This window comes from Neltuma alba, unplaced genomic scaffold (genome assembly GCF_004799145.2).
Source record: "Neltuma alba isolate B1F8T4 unplaced genomic scaffold, ASM479914v2 tig00011963_pilon, whole genome shotgun sequence".
NCBI classification, from domain to species: Eukaryota; Viridiplantae; Streptophyta; class Magnoliopsida; order Fabales; family Fabaceae; genus Neltuma; species Neltuma alba.
This window is the reverse complement of record NW_021636541.1, coordinates 1-23,958: the sequence shown is the minus strand read 5'-3', so window position 1 is coordinate 23,958 and position 23,958 is coordinate 1. Positions and strand designations below refer to the sequence as shown.

The window sequence follows — 23,958 nt, the reverse complement described above, 5'->3', positions numbered from 1 at the left end:
TAGTTATTATATAATTAGCTAAACTTGCTTGCAATTTTGGCTTATATAGAGTAATAATTTAGATTGGAATAACACAATGCTCGGCAAGAATGTGGTGCTTTTCTTTGTCCTCTATTATTTTAATTTGTCACCAAAAGAATTTGTCTCCTAGTTTCAGTAGATTTGGTCATCTAAGGTCACCATCAACTTTCCCCTTAAAGACAGGTATCTTCTTACTAGAATAATCCTATTTAAAACACTATTGGATACTAAATGTAGACATCTCTCCTAATAAAAATTTAAATATTGATTTGTCATATTTTGAAAGGCCGTCAACTTTAATATGCATTATGCATAATATAAGGATGAAGTGAGGCCTAAAAACACAAATACGTTGCCTTACTTTTATAAATTCATGACAGATTTAGCTGTTAATTATAGGAACAATAGAGCTTTCTTTGAATTAGGTCTTTATAAAACTTAATTAAGCTGTTAATTAAGTTTTATAAGGACCTAATTGAAAATTGATGTAATGTATAAGGAGTTGGGGAATAGTTTTCCCAAAAATAAAACCCAAAACTTTTGTTTACCAATCTCTCTTCAGAGCAACAAAAATCAACGGCCTACTGAAGTGTTGAAATCACGAATCAGAATTACAATTTTACTTTCCTTTATATGCAATTTCGCTTCATGAGGTTCTGATTCTGCACGCGATTCAGCCAGATTATCTCTTATATATGATCCTGAAATCTCCCAAATTTACAACTTAAATTGCCGCACTAACAACGAGAAGTAATATCTCGTTTAGTTACAGTAACTAGCTAGAATTTTCCCAAGCGAGAGGTTCTATAAAAGCAGCTCTCATAGAACACATAACAAATCACGCATTAGTCATCTCTTAACTAATTTGATTGTATAGGCTCCAAAACCATATTCATCAATGGCGTCCAATGGACAAAGCCACCAGGTGGTCGTGGTGGTTGTACCTTTCCCAGCCCATGGCCATGTGAACCAATCTTTGCCGCTTAATATTGGCTTATAACATACCAGTTCACTGTGTTGGCACACCAATTCATACCCAGCAAGCCATACTTCGTCTTCAAGCTTATTGGGACCCTTACTCTTCTTCAAACTTCCATCTTCATCAGTTCCATCTTCCTGCTTGTGATGATTCTGATACTCTGCATTATCTCATCAGTCCTCAAACCAGATTCCCATCTTACTTCATTCCCTCTTTCGAGGCCTTCAATTCTCACCATCTTCGTGAGCCTGTAGCCACACTTTTACTGTCCCTTTCGTCTGTATCTAGAAGAGTGGTTGTCATCTATGAGTCTCTAATGGCGTCTGTGATACAAGATGCTGCTGCTATAGCCAACGCTGAGACCTACACTTTCCATAGTGTATCTGCCTTTACCATGTCCTTGTTTTTCTGGGAGGGAAAGGGAAAACCTTCCATGGAAAACATTCGCATACCAGAATTTCCTTCTCTTGAAGGATGCTTCACAGCTCAGTTCATGGACTTCATTTCTGCGCAGCATAATTTCCGTAAATTCAGTAACGGGAATATCTACAACACAACCAGGGATATTGAAGGCCCTTACATGCAGTTAATAGAACGTATCAACTGTAGCAAGAAGCATTGGGCTCTTGGTCCCTTCAACCCTCTGGTGATTGAGAGAAAGAGCTCACAAAGAAGGCACTTTAGCTTGGACTGGCTAGACAAACAGGAGCAAAACTCAGTCATATATGTGTCTTTTGGAACAACCACCACCTTCACAGAAAAACAAATCGAGCAGCTTGCAATTGGGTTGGAAGAAAGCGAGGTTAAGTTCATTTGGGTGCTGAGGCATGCTGATAAAGGAGACGACTCTGATGTCCAAATTACAGGAGACGAACAGTATTTGGAAGGGTTTGAAGAGAGAGTGAAAGGGACTGGTTTGATTGTAAGAGACTGGGCACCCCAATTGGAGATCCTAAGCCATCCTTCAACAGGTGGGTTTATGAGTCACTGTGGGTGGAACTCATGCATGGAGAGCATCACAATGGGAGTGCCACTGGTCGCATGGCCTGTGCACTCGGACCAGCCAAGGAAGAGAGTTTTGATAGCGCAAGTTCTTCAGATTGGCTTAATGGTGAGGGACTGGGCTCACGGAGATCAGTTGGTGACAGCTTCAGCTGTTAAGAATGCTGTGAGAAGATTGATGGCAACAAAGGAAGGAGATGGGATGAGAAACAAGGCCACGAACCTCAAAGATGTCGTCTTGCAGTCATGTGGTGAAGGAGGAGTTTCTCGTTTAGAAATAGAAGCCTTCGTTGCTCATATCACTAGACTCTAACCATTTGCCTCTCATTAGTAAGTTATTCAATATCACTATCATTTTTACTTTGGAAGCCCCAGCTATGAGAATATGCTAATGAAACTTATTACAACAATAACATCAATGTGTTTGATATTTTCTTAATTAATCACTTCTTAGAATGTGTCAAATTCGTCCATGGTTTTTTCACTTGTTGGCAGCCCATAAATTAGATGATGGAGTTCATACATTTTCATTTTGGGATGTGATCGCCAACGACGCTCTCATTATGGCGGTTTGTTTTATGAGTTCCGTGAGCCTGCAAATATCCGTATTGCGCTGCTAATGGTTATTGATTGACTTTGAGCATCCCGTAATAACGCTGTCTTGTACCATAAACTGTGTCCATTATAGTCTAAATTGAAACTTTTATTTTTTAGTTCCAAACTTCGTGGATTGCCCATTTAAACTTTTAGTTTAACCTGTCTAATTTTGATATATCAGCATGAAATCGATGTATCATAAAAATAGTAATGAACACCACAATTCACTATATGTTGCAAATAGAGACTATGCATGTACAGTTAACTCTATCGAATTAAGATGCAAATCTACTTATAATTTTTTTTTTACAAATATGCACATGGCATCATGGTATTTATTTGAGACCAAACATCCGTGAAAAGTTGAAAATGACACAAAAAATACCACAATAATTTATTTAAGCAAACATCAATTATTTTTTTAATGGTGGGTGCTACACCCATTTATGTTCTAAAAGTTAACAAACATTTATTTAAATTTATAGACATGATATTTTTGCATCCAAGTGAATATTATGGTGGCAAGTATACATTTGCAGACGTTTCCTAAATAAATTTGCACCTTAACCTAACAATCTTGCTCAAACTAAATTCTATACAAGGTTTATTCTGGGTATTGGCAGTAGCAAGAATCTTAAAAGTCATAACTATTTTAGATTTTAGGGATGTTTGGGTAATCTTATAAGTACTTTTTAAAAGTACTTTTTCATAAATTGAGGTAAATTTTTTTCACATATTTATTTCAAAAATCATAAAAACACTTTTAAAATTATGGTTTTATTTCTACCTAAATACTTTTTTGTTATAATAGCTGTTATCTTTTCTCGGTATACTTTTAACTAGCAGAGAAAAGGTGATGAAACAATCTTGGGAAAAATTTGAATTAAGGCAGATACTGACATTTGATTAGTTGCTTTATGAGTTTTTTTTTTCCACTACTGCTGTTTCTCCCTTACAAACTCTGTGTTTGCATTTTATTTAGAAAATATTTGGATGAAAATCAAACTATAATTTTAAAAATACTTTTATAATATATGAAGTAATTAAATATACAAAATAGTTTATCTCACTTTTTTAAAAAAAGTACTTTTTAAAAGTATTTTTGGATGGTTCTAAACATTTTTTAATTTTAGACGTAACGCATCAATATTTGCAACCCAATATCCCTGTGGATTTCGTTGCTCTATCGACCATCTCTTTTTGCATTCACGTAAATATTCCAAATGAAAAACGCATACAATTCTCATGTGTATATATTTAACATAAAAAAATTGATCCTCGCTGGTCCCACTCCCTCGTGGACAGATTGGATAACCTTTATCCACGAGAGATATTGACCTCAGGTCAAGGGAAAGAAAAAAACACCGAAGGACCTGTTCTCGGTCGTCTTGACACTTGAACCGCATTGAACTTGGGGAACAGAGATACATTTGTCTTTTACCGTACCGTCGTGTCCTTCAAGAGATATCCAAAATATTTTGTTTCATTCTTCGGAGCTGAAACTAAATGCATTTATCTGTTACTTTTATGATTGTTTGGGCAAGTGTCTTCCGTAGCGCAAGAATATAACATAATCCTCTGCGTGGAATTTAAGACAAGTGATGAAGAACAATAGCATTTTTTTTGGACCAGCAAGAACAATAGCATTTACAACTTGTAATGAATTGACACTCTGATTAATTGAGATTCTTACATATATGACGGCAGTGTTGTGTGTGCAGAAATAGAGACGTGAACTGTTGGGGCAATGAACAATGATAGAACCAAAATTCGAACAGAACTCTACAATTGCAATTAGGAATTTGTCAAGCTCACACGCATGGATGGAGGCAAGTCGACGTGAGAAATCACCACGTGGAAAGTATCTGCAGCAAATCTCACAGCACTATAACTGAGTTCTTCTTCTTTCAGTTGTCTTTTCTGCCCACTCTGATCACTGTAACCGTGTCTGGAATCTGTATGAAAGGATTTGAGCTAACAATATAGCGACAAAGTAACAAGCAAGCAAATGAATCAACAGAAGCCTCTCCTTTGCCGACGCAGGCTCTGTTCACATGCCACGATGTAAGGCGGCTGAGTAGTCAAATCAGAAATGGCACTGAAAATGGAAAATAAACTGTTGATTTGACCGATAGATACATAATGCTGTCATGAAAATGGAGAATAAAGAAGCAGGAGGCTCAAAAGAGTTTATAATAACCATAAAAATTAACCCAAGGTCAAAGCAACCTTCTTTTACAGAACCACGTGAAAAAAGAGGGAGAGATCACAAGGATGTGTAAAGACAGTTTTTAACATAAAATGCAATTACCACAAAAGTAAAGTTCCACAATCATTCCAAAAGAGGGTTCTTCTCTGTGGTTTTTAATCGTTGTCGCGTGGAAGGTGGGCTTTCATGAGAGTGACAGCTACCACTCAACACATAATTATATTATTACTGTAGAAAACCATTCAAATGATAGATTGGGTTGCATGCACTGATATCAAAACACGTGGGCAGCTTTGCATGGAGTCCTCAGAACTTTTTGTAACTTGCATCTACGTGGGCCTTATTTTCCTTCAATCAATTGCAATGACTGAGTCATGGTTTTGTGGCTATAGAGAAACTTTAAATACATATAATATATCAAGTAAAACAAACTGTCAAAAATTTATCAGAACAAAAATGTTTCAAGTGGCACAATCCACTATCACATTCATTTTAATGAGTTTCTTGCACTACCAATCAGTCCAGGGGTCCAAGAACATATATCTCTCCTCAGGCTATAGGCTGATGCACTTCCTCTTGCTTTCATTTTGAGTGCATTCATCTTTAAATACAGCTCTCTTATCCATTTGCTTGTGGAGTAGGTTATGTATTACGTATCTATCTAGGGCCACCCTACGCATACCGCTTGGCAAGTAACATGTATATGCAACAGTTTGACAGAAGATATACCAAAATTTCAGTAGCGAGCAAGCATATCAACTATGGAAACTTTCCTAACAACTAAACTGTCACCATTGCCATGAAATGGTCAATAATCTGCAGCCTTAGTTAATCATGTCGAATAAGTCGATAGATATTTTAAGGATATGTGTTAGTAATTTCTAGTAGGATAAGCACGTATCTTGTTGAGTTGTTAGCTTTATCAACGATTAATGATTGACTTGAAATGACTTAAAAAAAAAAAAACAAGCATTTTCCTTTAGTCCTAACCAAAAGAATACATTTCAGTGTCTGAAAAGAATTTCACAACTCTGGTTCTATAAATAGGATAGCGCAGCAAATACGTCTAAGCATTACCAAACACTCTTCCTTCACTTAAAGACAATGTGGCCAGTGTCCATGGCCTCTAGCTTCCAGAGATCACCAATGGCTTCCAGCAACCAATGCCATAAAAAGCATAGCACAGGGGAATTTCATCAAGCGCAAGTGGTGGTGGTTCTAGTACCTTTCCCTGCACAAGGCCATCTAAACCAGCTTCTACACCTTTCCCGCCTAATCCTGGCATATAACATACCAGTCCATTATGTGGGCACACCAGTCCACAACCACCAGGCCACAATTCGTGTGCATGGCTGGGACCCTAATTCCATCTCAAACTTTCACAGCCATGACTTCAAAATTCCTCCTTTTGTTTCTCCTCTGCCCAACCCCAATGCGGAAACCAAATTCCCATCCCATCTCCTACCCTCTTTTGAGGCCTCTATGCATCTCCGCCAGCCCGTAGCCATGCTTTTACGATCCCTTTCATCTGTGGCTCGAAGGGTCATAGTGATACATGACTCCCTCATGGCATCAGTCGTGCAAGATGCTACTGACATAGCAAATGCAGAGACCTACACTTTCCACAGTGTCTCTGCCTTTGCCATGTTCTCGTTCTTTAGGGAGGGAATGGGAAAACTTTTGGGGGAATTGGATGGCATCCATATCCCAGAAGTTCCTCCTCTTGAAGGATGCTTCACAACTCAATTCTTAGATTTCATTTCTGCACAACATGAATTCCATAAATTTAGCAGTGGAAAGCTCTACAACACAACCAGAGCAATTGAAAATCCTTACATGGACTTGATAGAACGCATTGACTGCAGCAAGAGGCACTGGGCTATGGGACCCTTAAACCCACTAGCAATCGGGAAGAAGAGCTCTGATGACAGGCACCTTGGCTTGGAGTGGCTTGATAGACAAGAGCAAAAATCAGTTTTATATGTGTCTTTTGGAACAACAACCACATTAACCAAGGAACAGATCAAACAGCTTGCAATTGGGTTGGAAGCAAGCAAGCAGAAGTTCATTTGGGTGTTGAGGGATGCTGATAAAGGGGACATTACTGATGGAGAACTTAGAAGAGCTGAACTTCCACAGGGCTTTGAAGAACGAGTAAAAGGGATAGGCTTAATTGTAAGAGATTGGGCCCCCCAATTGGAGATTCTAAACCACCCCTCAACAGGTGGGTTTATGAGTCACTGTGGATGGAACTCGTGCATGGAGAGCATTACTATGGGGGTGCCAATTGCAGCATGGCCTATGCACTCAGACCAGCCAAGGAACGGGGTTCTGATAACCGAAGTGCTTCAAGTTGGTTTAATGGTGAAGGAAAGGACTCAGAAAGATGAGTTGGTGACTGCATCAGTTGTTAAGAATGCCGTGAATAGATTGATGGCGACAAGTGAAGGTGATGAGATGAGAAAGAAGGCAATGAACATGAAAAAAGTTATCCAGCAGTCATTGGAGGAAGGAGGAGTTTCTTCCTTGGAAATGAATTCTTTCATTGCTCATATCACAAGAGTTTAGCCATTGGCGCAATTGAGAGAATGCAGGTATAGAAGAGGACGTGGCAGCATATTCATACTAAATAAATTTTTATAAATTTTAGAACAGATTTGAAAGCAGGGGTCTCTCCATGTTGAGCATGTAATAAATAACAATAAATGTGAAGATTAGTTTATCATCTAGGGATTCCAAACCTCTCATTCTCTCATGTCAATGGATGCCTAATAAATCACTTAACATTTATAACATTGCAGATATAATCTATAGAAAAATTTGATATAATTATCTCTATCATGAACTACTGTTATAGTTATTCTTACTATTTTCACAAGGTTTTTCTGATTACCATTTCTGCTATCTCACTCGTATTAATCCTTTTGAGATACTGTCTTTCGTTCGCACAAATGTTTGGGTTTGTTTGACATATTGTACGAAGATTACGTGAAAAAATTTCAACATCGTCAATGATGTCGGTTGACCAAAGGAGAATGATCCGGATGGGCTAACAAGGCTAGTCTACAGAGCAGAAGGAATAAGCATGCAAAAGCACAATAGCAATTTGCAATAGAGAATCACATTCGATCATCAATTTGTGTGAATACACAAAATCTTTTATTAAGAGCATGAAGCAAATAAAAAAGGATCCACAGATTCCAAAAGAAGTGGATGGAGACTAACGCCATTGCCAATTGTTGAATTCAATCGGACCATCTACAGGATAAATTAGTTAAAGTGCTTGCTATGAAGTTGAGCTCCAACGGCCGCAATCCCAAATATTCTTGGGCATCTTATCAACCTTTTTTCTGCCGAAAACAGGATTTGTCTTGTCCCCATCAATCAGGTGTGAAAGTTGAGATTTTCTTAATGTTTTTCCCCCAGAATTTACCATTGCCGACATTCTAGTATCTCATGCATAGTCGTCTTAGAACAAACTTGCGGTTGTAAATATACACTTACCTTCCAACTCAGACTTCAAATAGGGCGCAAGCGCGACCAAGCGACCTATCGTTGGCATTGCCTAAGAAAATCTGTAAGACCGGAATGAAATTAACTACCAGAACCATGCAGTCACAATCCTGATGTTTTGAGAGAAATTAAATGGTTAAAGGAATCTTTCTAACAGCTGCTAAAAGAAGTGTCTGGTCGCAGCAATATAATCGAAGGAATCGTTGTTTCATCAGTTTCTGGATCTGAGTTTCTAAGATAGTGCTTCTAATCGATCCAAGTTCCTCTACGCAAAGTAGGAATGCGAATTCAGTTAATGGAAAGTTCCGGTTCTCAGGTAAAACGCATTCAGAAATTGAATGAACTCCATAATCATGTAATCATCATCCATGCTCCTGTGGATGCTATCAGATTTCAATGCCATTCATTGTACCAATTCAAATGTCGAATTAGTTGTCTCAGACTAGTTGAAAATTCTTTGCCAAAGTTTCAGACATTTTTATTGTTCCTTTCTTGGGATTTGCTGCTCGCTTGGCCCGAGTACCAAATGTTCTGCCTCATATCATGGATGGCTCCATGGGTTGCCCTGGGCTTGTAATTGAGGATTGGATCAGAAGAGGATTAGCTTACATTTTCTTTTGGGACTAAGGAGATTGGCTTACAGTAGTAACAGTACCCGTGATTCAAAGCGAGCTCTTCAGATTTTGTCGTTCCATTTTGATTTTCCCGGAAAGGCATCGAATTAAAAAGCCTGTTTGTTTTTATTCTTTGTTTTCTTATTCTCAAAACAATTTTATAAAATTGTTTTTAAGGATAAGTTTTGAAAACAGAAAACAAAAAACTTTGTTTGGAAAATAATTTTTAAAAAATCACATTTGAAAAAAAAATATAAAAAATTATATTTTAATAAATGGTAGTTATCACCTGTAGTGATAAGTAGTAGGTAGTAGAGAAGAAGAGAAAAAGATTTCTCTAATTTTTCTAAACAAAAAAATAAAAAACACAAAAACAAAAACAAGACAACATATAAAAGTTATTTTGGTTTTCAGTTTTTAAAAACATATTATTGTTTTTTTATTTTTTAAAACAATCAACTAGTAGCATATTGTCAAACAATTTTTTTCCCTGTTTTTAAAAATAAAAAATTACTCTCAAAACAAAAAACCAAACAATCTCAAAATTTCCTTGTGAAATGTGTATCAGGGAAATCTTAATTCGCTCGCTTCCTGATTGTCTGCTTAAAATCCATTATCTTCTGCTTCACTTCCAGAGCGACGTCGTTTTATGACTGAGAACGGGGGCCTACCGACCAGGGGATATTATGGATAAAATATGCAAGCCCCGGTGTCCTGGTCTTTCCAAGGCGACACTGTGCAGTTTGCACGTCGTTTTATAATTGGAGTGAGAGAAGATCACGTAGAACGATTTACAATGGCACATTTAAAATATTCTGCTCCTCTTTGATTCTTAATATACGGTTATTATTAAATTAATTTTAATTCTAAATATAAAACTCATTTTTATAATTATCAATTTTTTTAAATTATCTTTATAAATACTCGCTTAACCAAAATTAAGTAGAAGGATGAAGAAGAATATTAAAGAAGATGATTATAGTGTTTTAGAAAAAATATGTTATATTTCTTATAATTAACTAACTTATCTAACTTACTTAATCCAATCAAATTAGTTAAATAGGTTTTATATTTAGGACTGAAAGAGTACCTATTATCCTTAATATAAGAATTCGTTCACTTTTATTTTAATCCTAAATATAAATTCAATTTATTTTATCTCTTGTATTTATCAATTTTTTTTTAAATTGTCCTTATAATAATAGTAGTTCTATCTAATGCACTTGATTAATAAGAGTATTTTTAAAAAAATAACACCTAATTATTACAAATAACTAATTCAACAAACTTTCTTAATCTACTCAAATTAATCAACTAGCTCTTATATTAAGGATTAAAGGTAATAATAATTAATTAGCAGTAATTTATGCAATAAATTAAGACAATAATTAACTCTAAATTCAGGAACATGCCGCTGCCAGGGCTCGTGGAACGCCATTTTCGCAAGATGAAGCGGGCGGCAACGTGGGATTGTAGCATATATCAATAATGATAGTAACATGGCAACCAAGTGTGAGATTTATTCAGGGTCCATTTGGTACGGGGAAAAACGAGCAAAGGGAATGGGAGGAAAAGTTTTAATGAACTCTATTTACAAAATTGAAAATATGGGGTCAAAAACTTTTAATTAATTTTTATTACTCTTTTATATTTTTTTTTTTGTTAAAATTTCAAAACAATTTTTTTATAATACTTACTAGAAAAGGAGGTTCCCCCCCCCCGCTTATTGGGGACACGCAATCATATCATGGGGGAAAAGTTTTAGAATGAATAGAATCTCGGAAAAACCATATTGAAGGTATCTATACTTTCTCTCAATTTTTAATTTGGTACCTATGTGTTTTTTTTCCTTTAATTAAACATTTAATTTTATCTTTTTAACAATATTTGCTCTTATAACTTTGTTCTATTGATATTTTTAGTCTCTACATAAGGATTAATTATGTTAATAGAGGAAAAATAAAGATTTAGTTAATAACAAAAAACACATAGGTACCAAATTGAAAATTGAAAAAAAGTATAGGTACCTCCAATATGGTTTTCCCTAGAATCTCCTTAGTCAACTGGGAACCTCTCACTTGACACCATTACATCACCGTTTAATGGTTAATATTCTTTAATTAGGGTTATTTTAATCCTCAACAGGAAAAAACAAATTTCATTTAAAAAAAAAATCACTGGGGCTACTATGTTCGCGCTAGTAGCCATATGTACTCCATACTCTTATTTTCTAAATTAACTGTCCAGTGTCATGAAAATACAATCTGTTAATTAATTCGACAATAAGTTGATGAATATATATCAGTTTGAATTCATGAATTGATTAATTTTCATGACTATTTCCCTGAGAAGTAGGTGAAGCAGGTGCAAAAAGATGAACTGTGTTCAAGAGAAACAGGTGAGGTGAGTCAATAGGATTGAGTTTTCAAACGCGCGTTGATTATTTAGACCGCCCGCCAACCGTTCTGAAAAGGCGACGGACGCGTAAACATTGGGTGGATGTTGTTCTATTTTGATTATTTGCAACGCGGTTTCTTTCTCTGTGTTTTGAACAATTCGATGCCCTCCGTGCCGTCAGGGAGCTTACGACTTCCCACTGCAACCGAAACGAAGAGGAAGCCAAGAATTACGCCGTCTTTTGAATTATCTGCCTCTAACAACAGAAAGAAAGGTGCTCGGCGGGCCCAAAACTGTCGTGCTAACTGCTCCATTTTTAAAATTAAAAACAAAAAATCAATAGCTACCCTTCTCAGAACATATATACTGAAAATGTCAAATATTGCCAGGCCAAAAAGAAAAAAGAAAAAGTCAAATATGGTATCTGTGCAATGTCCACCAATCAATAGAATAATGTTGGGCGCATGAAAAGATTTTATATTCAGTTGTGACTAAAATCTTCAGTCATCTGTACAACTTCTAAAATTGCAATATATATATATATATATATATATATTTATGCGTGTCCGAATCATGAAAAACACGCTGAAGTTCAATAACCACTCCCCCCTCTATATATAAATATATATATTGATGATAAGACAATTTATTAGATATAAATAATATGATGTGATATACACGGATTAGTGAAATTACGCCTCTATTACATCACAATATAAACACTACATTGCAACTAAATCCAATCTACTTAAAGCAAAAACAACAATAAGCAAAAATTAAGGCCTATAAAACACAAGAGAAACATCACAACTGATTTTTTTTTTTTTTAAAGATCAAAGATCACAAGCTAATTTACAATTGCACCTCAGGCACTGCGCATGCAAAGAACGTTACCGCTAGAGAAAAGAAAGGTGACAAGATGCTATTGTTGCCGGAAGTGCGAAGACTACCTAGTTGACCCGCTACAAAAAACAAAGGGCTCAGATATCTAAAAAGATCTTAAAAATGTAATTAAAAGTAAGATTCTAAAGCAAAAAATATTTAAAAATCAGAAAAATCAACCGGCCCTGCAAATACACAGACAATTTTACAACCACTCTTTTTTGTCCTTTCCACGGCTATTCTGCTGACATGGGGTTAAAAGCTCAAATTGATTTGACGGGAAACCAAATTATGGTTTGAAAAATAGCTTCCGAAGAATATATTTTGAAGAGATTAGATTTTATGAAAAAATGATTATAAGAAGTGAGAGTGTTTGGATAGTTGTTATCAGAAACACTTTTTATATTTATAAATTACTAAAAAAAGTATAAGTTAATATGATAATTACATAAGAAATAGATTTTATGATATATTTTAATTTAAAGGAATAAAATTGTTAATAATATATTTTTTATCAACATAATTAATAATACATAAGATAATATAATTAATAAATAATTAATATGTGTATATATATTTATAAGATATAAGATTAAATATGTTTATAAAAAAATAATTAAGGGGTGTTAAAGTCATATTATTATTGAGATCTACTCTCAGGCTCTCTCTCGTACTATGTTTGAAACAATGAGAAAGGGATGAATAATTGGGAAGGATATATCCGCCTGGGTTAAAAAAAACAACAAGGCATATATCCTATAAGCTCCCACACTCTCTCTTTTTCCTCCAAAAGTAAAAATTTCTTTGTTTCTGCCAAAGCCATAGTTTTGATCCAAAAACATAGTTTTGGTTTTTTTTTAATGGTGTTTCGGTGATTTTTTCTTAAACTATTGTTTGGGTCATTATCCAAACACTTTTTTAGTCAGGGACTGCTGATAGGTTTTTAGGGCAGCAATTAAAAAGTGAGTGACAATTTTCTTTACATTTTTCCCTCCCTATCTATTTATCTATTTATGTTACCATTTTTTAAACATTAAAAAAAGGTAAGTAACAGCTCCCCTGTGTAAAGTAGCCCATTTTTAATTCACTGACCCATTTGGATATGCGTACACGGAGTACAAAGCCCGGGCCCCATCGATGTCTCCCCTGAGCTGGACTTGGAGGCTGCTAACCTGCACTCTGTTTGGCGCAAGGAATGAGAGGAAAAAATTTAATAAATTTTAATTAATCTTTTTTATTAAAAATTTATAACTCCACATTTTTTAATTTTTAAATAGAACATTAAAATTTTTCCTGTTCCCCTCCTCCGCTTCTCTCCTACTAAATATAGGTTACTATTTTGTTAGTGAGAATGTTTAATTGATAAAAAATTTGCTTATACTTCTTTATAAAGTAGAGAAAGAAATTTTTTTTAATTCTATTTATAAGTCATTTTATTAAATTTTTAACACAAATATACTATTTGATTATTCTTTTATTATAATGTAGATAGTTTTTTTTTTAAAAGTTTACAGACTCCCTCCAGTCCTAAAATAGATCTACACTATAAAATGAGTTTTATATTTAGAACCAAATGAATATTAAATAAGAGTAAAATTAAAAAATTATTATACTTTAATAAGAAGCTAATGTATTTTAAGATTTTTTAAATTTGTATAAAATATGTTAGAAATTATTTATAAATAAGATAAAAAAACAACTTATAAAATCATGAGTTAGTGGGTAATTTATAACCTTTTTCTTTTAACGAAAAGAAAAACATAGGTTACTGTTTTTGGTTTTTATTTTTATTTTAATGGTTTCATCATGTCTTTTATGAATTTTTATTGTCGAAGTATTAAACCCACTTGCGGTGAGCACTAGGCACTCACATTTTATTCGCTCCGCTGATGAAAAATCCGCTGCCTCCTCCGCAGCGCTACTCTTTTAGAGAGCTCTGAGCGATAGAACGGAGGGGAGTCTGTAGAACCTGTGCATCTCTTATTCCGGCGACAATGGAGAGTTTTTTGAAGGATTTTGAATTGGAGCCCAAGAATCCATCCACCGAAGCCATGAGGAGATGGAGATCCGCCGTCAGGTTGGTCAAGAATCCTCGCAGAAGGTTCCGCATGGTCGCCGATCTTGACAAACGTTCTGAAGCCGAGAGGATGAAGCAGAAAATCCAGGTTTCAATCCATTTGCCTGATTTATACCGTTTACTCTTGTTTTGTTTGTCGATATATACACTTTGTTTAAGATTTATGATGATAGTTTTTAAGAGTCTGGGCCTCCGGGACGGGGGCCATTGGATTTGCGAGGAGGCTTTAGGTCTTTAGGAGAAAGTCTCCAAAAGAGGACAAAAATAATGAAAGTAACTAATAAATGATGCACCGCTTATACTTTCTGCTTTTTTAGGGGAAAGCAAAATCCACTGTAGAGAAAATCTTTTCATTCCGGTGGCTTGAAAAAGGAGGGAAGAAGAAAACTAAGACTATTTTTGTTTTTAAATAAGGAAATAAGAGATCATGAACTCAACTAATTTCTTATAAATCCCCTCAAGTTAAGAGCGAGAGTTTTCCTCGTTTCTTTTGTTAATAATATTTTTGGCCAACCGGAGCTGGAGCTTTCCTTGACAAGGGGGTTATTTGATCCCCTGTTAGTGAGAAACGGAAGAAGTTTTTGATTTCGTGAAGATAAAGTGATTAAATTCTGGCAAGTGGCAAAAACGAATGACGGACATTCCACGGCCAAATTGATTTTTGCGTCCGATCCTATCTTCTTATGTGACCTTTGAGGGAATCAAAAGTCGTTGCCCCTCTTCTCCGGTGGTCATTGCAGTAATGGTATTGGTAACGTGACTTTGAGGCGGGTGCGCTCCAGCGCGACTGACTTTGTTGATAAAAAGTAAATAATTTCTTTTTTAGTAATTTTCTTCGCATTTGTTTGAAAATACTTTTGAAATTAAATTTCTAATTTCATACTTATTTAATTGGGATGATCGATGGCGCCAGAAAAAAAAAACAGAGAGAAAAATTGGGATGGTCAACTCGGGCCTGTCAAAAGAACTTAACGGACAAGTTTTTTTTAACGGTGTATAACATCCCACAGCGTAATAAAAAAAGTATTTAATAATATTACTGTTAGTTAATGCGTAACTCTCCTTTTTCCCCTAATGTGCAAAGCAGTTTAACTTTTTCCTGCATATTTTTCCCGATCTGCTCATTTTATTGGCACTATATTGTGAAATTCATGACTCCCGTTAAAGAAAGGTAAACTATTTTGAATTTGTTTTTTTAGTATGCTTTTGTGAGAATTTGTTGTATCACTTAAGTGTATTATATCTTTGGTGTAAAAATATTTTATTCCTGTTTTAAGCTCATTAAAAAAAATTATAAACAAAAATATAAAAATTTATACTTAAATTTGGCCCTTGCATCAGATGCTGGTTCGTTGTCAGCACTTAATTTGATTGTTGACTGATATGAAATTTACTGAAATATGAGTAGAAGTTGCATATTTGTATGAAATTTAGGATTAATTTTATTGTCCATAATTTGGGAGTTTATTTCATATTATATATATATATATATGTATATATATCTTTTTACATGATACAATGTGGCTTCCTATACTAAAATATATTATTATATATATATATATATATATATGATCCTTGATTGGTATTGATTATATTAATATTTGATGCCATAAATTATTATCATATTTGATATCCTGCCAGTTTTAGTCTTTTTTATCGGTTTATATGAATTTGCTGTCCGTATGGGGTTGTATTTTTTAATTCCCACTAAAACGACGGGCCATGGGTCTAAATTAAAACAAGTAATTGTTGGCAAAAGAAAGTAAAATACGTAATATAGAAAAGCCAACTATTTTGGTCCAATAGTGACACCGGACGAACCTTCCGCGAAATTTCGGTCACTTGCCTCCAAATTGAATGAGTATTTTCCAAAAGATAGATCTGTATGGTGACGCGCGGCAGTTGTCACGTTTGCGCACTTACTCCTCTTTGTTGACTTTTTTTTGGAAGACCGGTATATCCTGTTTTGTTTCCGGAGTTTACTATTTTCTTTTTTTTGTTTCGCACGATTTCATTGTGAAAACAACAATGTGTATTGGTCTTATCAGATAGTGGGCTGTGGGTCCATTTCTATTTGGAAAATTACAAAAAAAACCATCGAAATAGAAAAATTACACAGGAACCTGTTCACAAAAATGATTGTCAGAATCCACACTATTCTTGTCAAAACCCATACTAATATTGTCATAGCTCCTTATTTGCAATTTTTCTAGTTCAACGGTTTCTTTTTTTGTGATTTTCCCTTTCTATTTTACATCAGAGTGGTATGTATATGGATAGTATTTAGGACGATGATGTAGAGAGGTGGAGGGTTGGACATCCTAAGCCGTTGGATAAAAATTATAAGAAAGCACACATTTCATCCAAGGACTGACTTACACTTATCCTTCAATTCAGTTCTATCAGACTAGCACTGATACCAGTGGGAGAGCGACCACCCTTGTCTATGCAAACGTCCAGCTTTCTTTTTTGGGAGAATATCATTCAAGGCCCTGAATTTACTTGCATTAAAGGTTTAAAAACATTTTTGAAATTGCTATGCAGAAGAGGTTCAAATTGAAATTAAGTTTGTGTATGATGATAATGTTACTATTAAATTACAACTTGTTGAAATCTGGTGTACAAACAAGGGGGGATTCTTGTCATGTCACACCAAACTTAATTGCAGTTTGGTCTTTAGGTTCTCCAAAGCAGTTTCTGAATGTTTTTGGCCTTTAATGCAAATAAGTCCCTTCAGACCGCCATGAATAATGTTCTCCCTTCAGCGCAGGCTATAAGCTTGAGCAAACAAGGAAAGAAAGAAAACAGAAAACTGGGCCACTGCCACATTGGTAGAGCCCCCAAAGCAAAGCATCCAGCTTTCGCGATGACTTGAACGCAGCCTAGACGCCTCTTGTTGGGTTGTGAATCAGACAGTGGCACGTCATCATTGAATATGTGAGTTCCATTATAGGTACAAGTTTGACAAATGAGATCCTCTAGAATTCATGTGAGGGTTGGGCGGTGGGGCAGTAGATGGAGATCCTTCACCGTGAAGATATTCCCGCTGCCTGGACAACGTTTCTTTTGGGCCATTAGATAGAGCTAATTTTTGCTATACGTACTGTATTCAATAAATTGAAAAGAAGTAAAAAATTATATAAAAGCGAAAGCATAATGAATATTATTTATCTTTCTTTTTCTGTGTTTAATAGAAAAGGAATGCTGTTTTCCCCCCATTACGACTACCAAACATTCCCTTTGATAATAAACTCAACACATGCTCCAAATTTTTTATTCAAGAACCTGTGAAGCTTTTAGGAAATATATTTGATCCTAAAAAGCTTTCAGCCAAATTTTTTAATTATGACTTTCGACAGGGAAGTTATGTAATGGCATTAGACAGGATGAGGCTCATTTACTTTGGCTTAATTAAGGATATTATTAGTGCTGTAATTATGTACGTTCGAACGACATGGTCTGTGCTTTGAGTTTTGACCCTCCTTAAGCACTTGATGTTGGAATGACCGTTAATTGTCCTTTACAAAATTTTCATGTCGATATTATCACTACATTTTTTACTGTACGATCTCTATTTGCTGCATCAGGAAACGATTCGGATTGCTCTTTATGTTCAAAAGGCGGCATTGCAGTTTATTGATGGTATTTTGCTCTATTCTCGAGTTACGCACTTCATACAGTCACAATTTTTTGAAAACTAATTATTTTCATATATGGCTTGTGCAGCTGGAGGTCGCGTTGATTACAGTCTATCAGATGAGGCAAGAGAAGCTGGTTTTGGTATTAATCCAGATGACATTGCCTCCATTGTTCGTAGCCATGATTACAAGAAATTGAGAATGATTGGAGGAGTTGAAGGGGTCGCATCAAGATTATCTGTCTCCTCCATGGATAAAGGTGTCAGTAAAAACAGTATAAATACCAGGCAACAGATTTATGGGTTCAACCGTTATACAGAGAAACCTACTAGAACCTTCCTGATGTTTGTGTGGGAAGCATTGCATGACTTAACGCTAATCATTCTTATGGTTTGTGCTTTAGTATCTATAGGTGTAGGGATTGCCACTGAAGGGTGGCCGAAGGGTGTGTATGATGGTCTGGGAATCATACTTAGTGTGTTCTTAGTCGTCATTGTTACTGCTGTCAGCGACTACAAGCAATCGCTGCAGTTCAGGGATTTGGACAGGGAGAAGAAAAAGATATTTGTTCAGGTCACCAGGGATGGGAAAAGGGAGAAGATATCAATCTATGATCTGGTAGTAGGAGATATTGTCCATTTGTCAACTGGGGATCAAGTTCCAGCTGATGGGATTTTCATATGGGGATACAACTTGCTGATCGATGAGTCGAGTTTGTCAGGTGAGAGCGAACCAGTAAACGTAAATGAAGAAAAACCTTTCCTTCTTTCAGGAACAAAAGTGCAAGATGGTCAAGGGAAGATGTTAGTGACAACTGTTGGTATGAGGACGGAATGGGGAAAGTTGATGGAAACCTTAAACGAGGGTGGAGAGGATGAGACCCCATTGCAAGTGAAACTGAATGGAGTTGCTACGATTATTGGTAAGATTGGTCTGGCTTTTGCTGTAGTAACATTTCTGGTGTTGATAATAAGGTTTTTGGTGGAAAAAGCACAGCACGGTGAGTTTACTAATTGGTCTTCGAATGATGCAATGAAGATGCTGGACTACTTTGCTATTGCTGTCACCATAATAGTTGTTGCAGTCCCTGAAGGATTACCGTTGGCTGTAACACTCAGCCTTGCTTTTGCAATGAAAAAATTAATGAATGACAGGGCACTTGTGAGGCATCTTGCAGCCTGTGAGACAATGGGTTCATCCAGTTGCATTTGCACAGACAAGACAGGGACGCTGACTACTAATCATATGGTGGTTGATAAGATATGGACATGTGAAAAATCCATGGAAATGAAAGGTAAAGGGAGCGGAGACAAATTGAAAACGGAAATATCTGAAGAAGCTCTGAGCATCCTTTGCCAAGCTATATTTCTAAATACTTCTGCTGAAGTAGTTAAAGATAAGGATGGAAAGAACACGATATTGGGAACACCAACAGAATCTGCTTAGTGGAATTTGGGTTGCTTTTGGAAGGTGATATTGATGCTCAGCGCAATGAGTACAAGATTGTTAAGATTGAACCGTTCAATTCAGTCCGGAAGAAGATGTCTGTCCTTGTGCGTCTTCCTGATGGACGGGTACGAGCTTTCTGTAAAGGTGCATCAGAATAATTTTAAGAACATGTGACAAAATTATTGATTATAATGGAAATACAGTTGATCTTCCTGAAGATCGTGCAAAGAATGTCTCTGATGTGATAAATGGTTTTGCATCTGAAGCTTTAAGAACTCTTTGTTTGGCTGTCAAAGATATAAATGATAACCAAGGAGAGGCTAGTATCCCTGATAATGGCTATACACTGATAGCCGTTGTAGGAATCAAGGATCCCGTGCGCCCTGGGTTAAAGAAGCTGTCCAAACTTGTTTAGCAGCTGGAATAACAGTTCGTATGGTCACTGGTGACAATATACATACAGCTAGGGCTATAGCTAAAGAATGTGGTATACTGACAGAAGGCGGTGTTGCCATTGAAGGACCAGAATTTCGAAACCTGACTCCTGAGCGAATGAGGGAGATCGTACCAAATATTCAGGTTCTATTTTCATTGCAAATTTTGACTTTCAACTCTTTTTTTGGGGAAAATGCCTGTCTTCTTATTTGCTTAATGTGGACACAGGTAATGGCACGATCCTTACCGCTTGACAAACATACCTTAGTTACAAATTTGCGGAATATGTTTGGTGAGGTTGTTGCTGTTACAGGCGACGGAACCAATGATGCTCCTGCACTACATGAGTCGGACATTGGACTTGCCATGGGCATTGCTGGGACTGAGGTATTGTATCTCCTATACTTCCTTAAGTCACAAATTCACAGTTGATATCCTCCAGGCATTAGAATGTACTGCCTATTATGGGTTCCGTTTTAGCTTTACCCCAGCTACAGAGAGTATAAGTTGCGCTTTCCCCTGGAAAAACATACATTAGGCCTTTTGAAGGACATTATTACCTTTTTAACTCTGCAAACCTTTAAAATCTTTATACCAGATTGCACTGTATGGCTGTTGGTATTGGCAACCCAATTGTTGGTCCTTCATAGTGTATTTGAATAAATAACCTGATTGGTTATAGAACTACGTATCACGTACCATTTTATTTGTGCCTGTATCGTCAATATAATCATCAATACTCTGATATTATGTTTTCTTTTGGAATTATGCCATTCACAGGTTGCTAAAGAAAATGCTGATGTCATTATAATGGATGATAACTTCTCAACTATTGTCAACGTGGCCAGATGGGGACGAGCAGTATACATAAATATTCAGAAATTTGTTCAATTTCAGTTAACAGTCAACGTCGTCGCTCTTGTGATCAACTTCGTTTCTGCATGCTTCACTGGTCTGTTGGTTTCTGAATGTTTTTCGCCCCATTTATTGCACTGAAACTTTTGAGGAACACGAATAATAGTTTTCTCGTTTGTTTTCAGGATCTGCTCCTCTAACAGCCGTACAATTGCTCTGGGTCAACTTGATTATGGACACTCTGGGGGCATTGGCCCTGGCCACAGAACCTCCTAATGATGGACTCATGAAAAGGCCTCCTGTCGGTAGAGGAGCAAGCTTTATTACCAAAGCCATGTGGAGAAATATCATCGGTCAAAGTATATATCAACTAATTGTCCTTGGCATTCTTAATTTTGATGGGAAGAACCTTCTGAGACTCAATGGCGCGGATGCAACTAGTGTCCTAAACACGTTAATATTCAACTCCTTTGTCTTTTGCCAGGTACAGCATATGATTGATCTATTGAATTGTCCTTCCTCAGGTCCACTTAGCCGTTATCTAATTGTCTCTCTGCTTGTTCTATCAGCTTTTCAATGAGGTCAACAGCCGAGACATAGAAAAGATAAACATATTGAGAGGCATGTTTGACAGTTGGATATTTTTAGCTGTGATATTTTCCACAGCGGCATTTCAAGTGGTCATTGTTGAGTTCTTGGGAACATTTGCCAGCACTGTGCCTCTGAACTGGCAACTATGGGTACTGAGTGTGTTAATTGGAGCAGTAAGCTTGCCCATGGGGGCTATCCTGAAGTGCATTCCTGTTGAAAAAGATGCTCCAAAACAACACGATGGCTACGACGCATTGCCTTCTGGTCCTGACATGGCTTGAACCCATCAATGGCGTATTCCGTTCCCTGGGCAAGTGGGTCGGAGGGCTATTTTGCTTACGTTCTCCCCCCCCCCCCCCCCAAAAAAAACAAAAAAAAAAAAATAAAGCTGGACTTTGGATGACTCATACGGCTAATTGCTAACTCATACTTTTTGTTTGACTTTAAGGAAAACCGTATTTCATTGCTCCGTGTTAAATGCCCGGGGCGCTTTGCTGTCAGTATTCTATAGTGCTAGTAATGTCGATCCATTTTCCTCCACGTGGCAGCATTACGAGTATTGTATTGTTATGAAGCTTGCTTCGCCACGGTTGTTTTCTCTGCATGTTCTCAGCATCCATTAGCCCACAAAGATATGTGAAAGACAGAAGATTGAAGCGCCTCAACAATCATGACAATTTTGCGTCTTGGGAGCTCCCCCTAGAATTTCGTGCTTGTGCGTTGTGATCAGACTGGGGCGTGACATCCAATGTTAAAAATATGAATTTACGAATTAATATAAGGATTTTTACGGTGTGAACTTTCACAAGGTGCCACTTTTCCACTTTCCCACCCCACAGTATACTTGCCCAAATGCAAAAGCTATTTTCGCCTGTAATCGAAGAATAGCAGAATCTGCTCGGCAAAATCTAACTGTGATACAAAAATATTTCCGCATACATGCAACAAGCATGACAAAAAATTACTTTACCCGCCCCAACCTGGCCATGGTCAATTACCAAGAATCATGTTCACGTGGGAAAAACTAGGACAAATCAATTACAAAAATAGATAGGAGAACGTTTAGACAGAAAGACAAGTTGTTCATCTAAACCTTCTCTTTGTTTCTCCGTATGCTGCCACCCCCCAATACTGTAATTGTGTAGCCCGCCATGCCCACAACAGTCACAGGATTTCTAAATATAAGGATTGAGATCACAACAGCCACAGCACCCTTTGCATTCCCCAACACCTAAGTCACAACATTTGAGAGGAAAATTAGGTGATTAATTATCAAAGCAACAATTTCTTTCTTTGTTGGTCCGTGAGTAATTAGCGAGTATCACTACTCTCAAAAATAAATGCCTGGTGTAGAGGATTCGATTTATATTCTTACAGTATTACTGCTAGTATTACAGAAGGATGAAACTCTCACAGTCAATTAATTAAAAGTAAAAAGGGCTCAGAGGAGCCACAATTAACAATTATGTTAAAGTGGTGCCTAAGCGGTCTGTTTGCTTGAAGAAACAAAAAGCACTTAAACTTCTATTTCACAAAATACTACAGAGCAAACTGATCATGATCTGAGTTTTGAATTAAATTTCAAGCATAAAAGAAAAATATTATTTAATATCCAAGAAGTGATCAAAATTTGAATTCGTTAGTAAAAAATTAGCTTTTAGCTAATTGATTTGTATAGGGAACAAACCTGAAGGGTAAGAGCACTTGTATGCTTAGTCACCAAGAAGTTTGATAAGTTCGCTACATAAGCGGTCACTGAGTTAAGCAAAAGAAGAATCCACATAGATTTTTTCTCCCTTCCAAGAGTTGTTGTGACGTCTATGACATTGGGCTCCATAATAAGCACTGCAGGAACCAAAACCACGACAGCCATTGGAGACATATACAGGAGCAAATTCATCGAGTTCAACTTCTCCCTGTTTGTTTGAAATTGAAGTTAACATTATGAGAAATTTATTGCCACCAGAAAGGGAGTATTTGAATTTGGTCTGCTAAGCTAAGTGGCCAGGACAAGAACCTAAAACTGTTGAAAGAGGTTGGATTCAATCATATATACATGAGAAGGAAGCAGCGAAAGCTCCATTTTGCAGCATTATCATTTTCATCATGGTTTCTGGTCTATAAGATTGCAGTTTCCAGAAGATTTTCTCACAACTCAAAGAATGAACTTGAAGAAAGAGGTTACATTGTCTCATTTTTACCTCCTTCATTTCATTGGGCCTGACCAGGCATTCAACAACCTAACTTTCAAGTTACAACAGGGCACACAAACCAAGTACCTAGAAAGAGATGAAAAACCAAGACTTCCCATTAAAGCAGATAAGGCAGATTAATTAGTAAATTCTCCACTCTTGAACCCCCATTCACATCCCCCCACCCATTTTCAGTCCTCGGAGTTTTGTCACCGAATTTTTTTAAAAAAAAAGACCTTTCTAACTGATCAACTAAAATAGCTTTATCATTTAAGAATCAATATAAGGAAATGAACTTGTAAAGAAGCTCCATTAATGAACAAGTTCTAAAAACGAATATGTAAATGTGTATAATAGAAAGGTGAGGGGTTGATATCTCAAACTTTAGATGGGAATTTTTTTTTTTTTTTTTTTTAAAAAGGATCATACAAATCATCGTAGGTGTGGCATAGATGTTTACCCTTCAGAAGAAAGTAAGATGCCCTGAAGGACAGACTTGAAGGCTCT

The 23,958-nt window shown here is 36.4% G+C and overlaps 2 protein-coding genes and 2 pseudogenes across 2 annotated transcripts; 3 read left to right on the top strand and 1 right to left on the bottom strand.

Annotated features, from left to right (window-relative positions):
• The first annotated feature begins 919 nt into the window (after positions 1-919).
• LOC114720079 (zeatin O-glucosyltransferase-like) lies at positions 920-2,315 on the top strand (annotated as a pseudogene).
• A 3,597-nt stretch (positions 2,316-5,912) lies between these two features.
• On the top strand, positions 5,913-7,421 carry LOC114720077 (zeatin O-glucosyltransferase-like). Its single transcript, XM_028905683.1, has one exon. It carries the CDS (start codon positions 5,913-5,915, stop codon positions 7,374-7,376), a length of 1,464 nt encoding a protein of 487 aa, XP_028761516.1. The 3' UTR covers positions 7,377-7,421.
• A 6,713-nt stretch (positions 7,422-14,134) lies between these two features.
• On the top strand, positions 14,135-21,567 carry LOC114720085 (putative calcium-transporting ATPase 11, plasma membrane-type; annotated as a pseudogene).
• Positions 21,568-22,346: 779 nt separating this feature from the next.
• Positions 22,347-23,952, bottom strand: LOC114720076 (UDP-URONIC ACID TRANSPORTER 1-like). The gene is made up of 3 exons (XM_028905682.1): positions 23,912-23,952; positions 22,947-23,175; positions 22,347-22,490 (listed from the first exon to the last, which is right to left on the bottom strand). The coding sequence occupies exons 2-3, from the start codon at positions 23,157-23,159 to the stop codon at positions 22,347-22,349; spliced, it is 357 nt and encodes a 118-aa protein (XP_028761515.1). The 5' UTR covers positions 23,160-23,175; positions 23,912-23,952.
• Between the last annotated feature and the right edge of the window lie 6 nt (positions 23,953-23,958).

Excerpts from the sequence above, each read along its gene's own strand:
- LOC114720077 (XM_028905683.1), top strand. The coding sequence starts at position 5,913 with ATGTGGCCAGTGTCCATGGCCTCTAGCTTCCAGAGATCACCAATGGCT.
- LOC114720076 (XM_028905682.1), bottom strand. The coding sequence starts at position 23,159 with ATGAATTTGCTCCTGTATATGTCTCCAATGGCTGTCGTGGTTTTGGTT. Across the intron at positions 22,491-22,946 it reads CAAGTGCTCTTACCCTTCAG|GTGTTGGGGAATGCAAAGGG; the intron begins GTTTGTTCCCTA and ends GTTGTGACTTAG.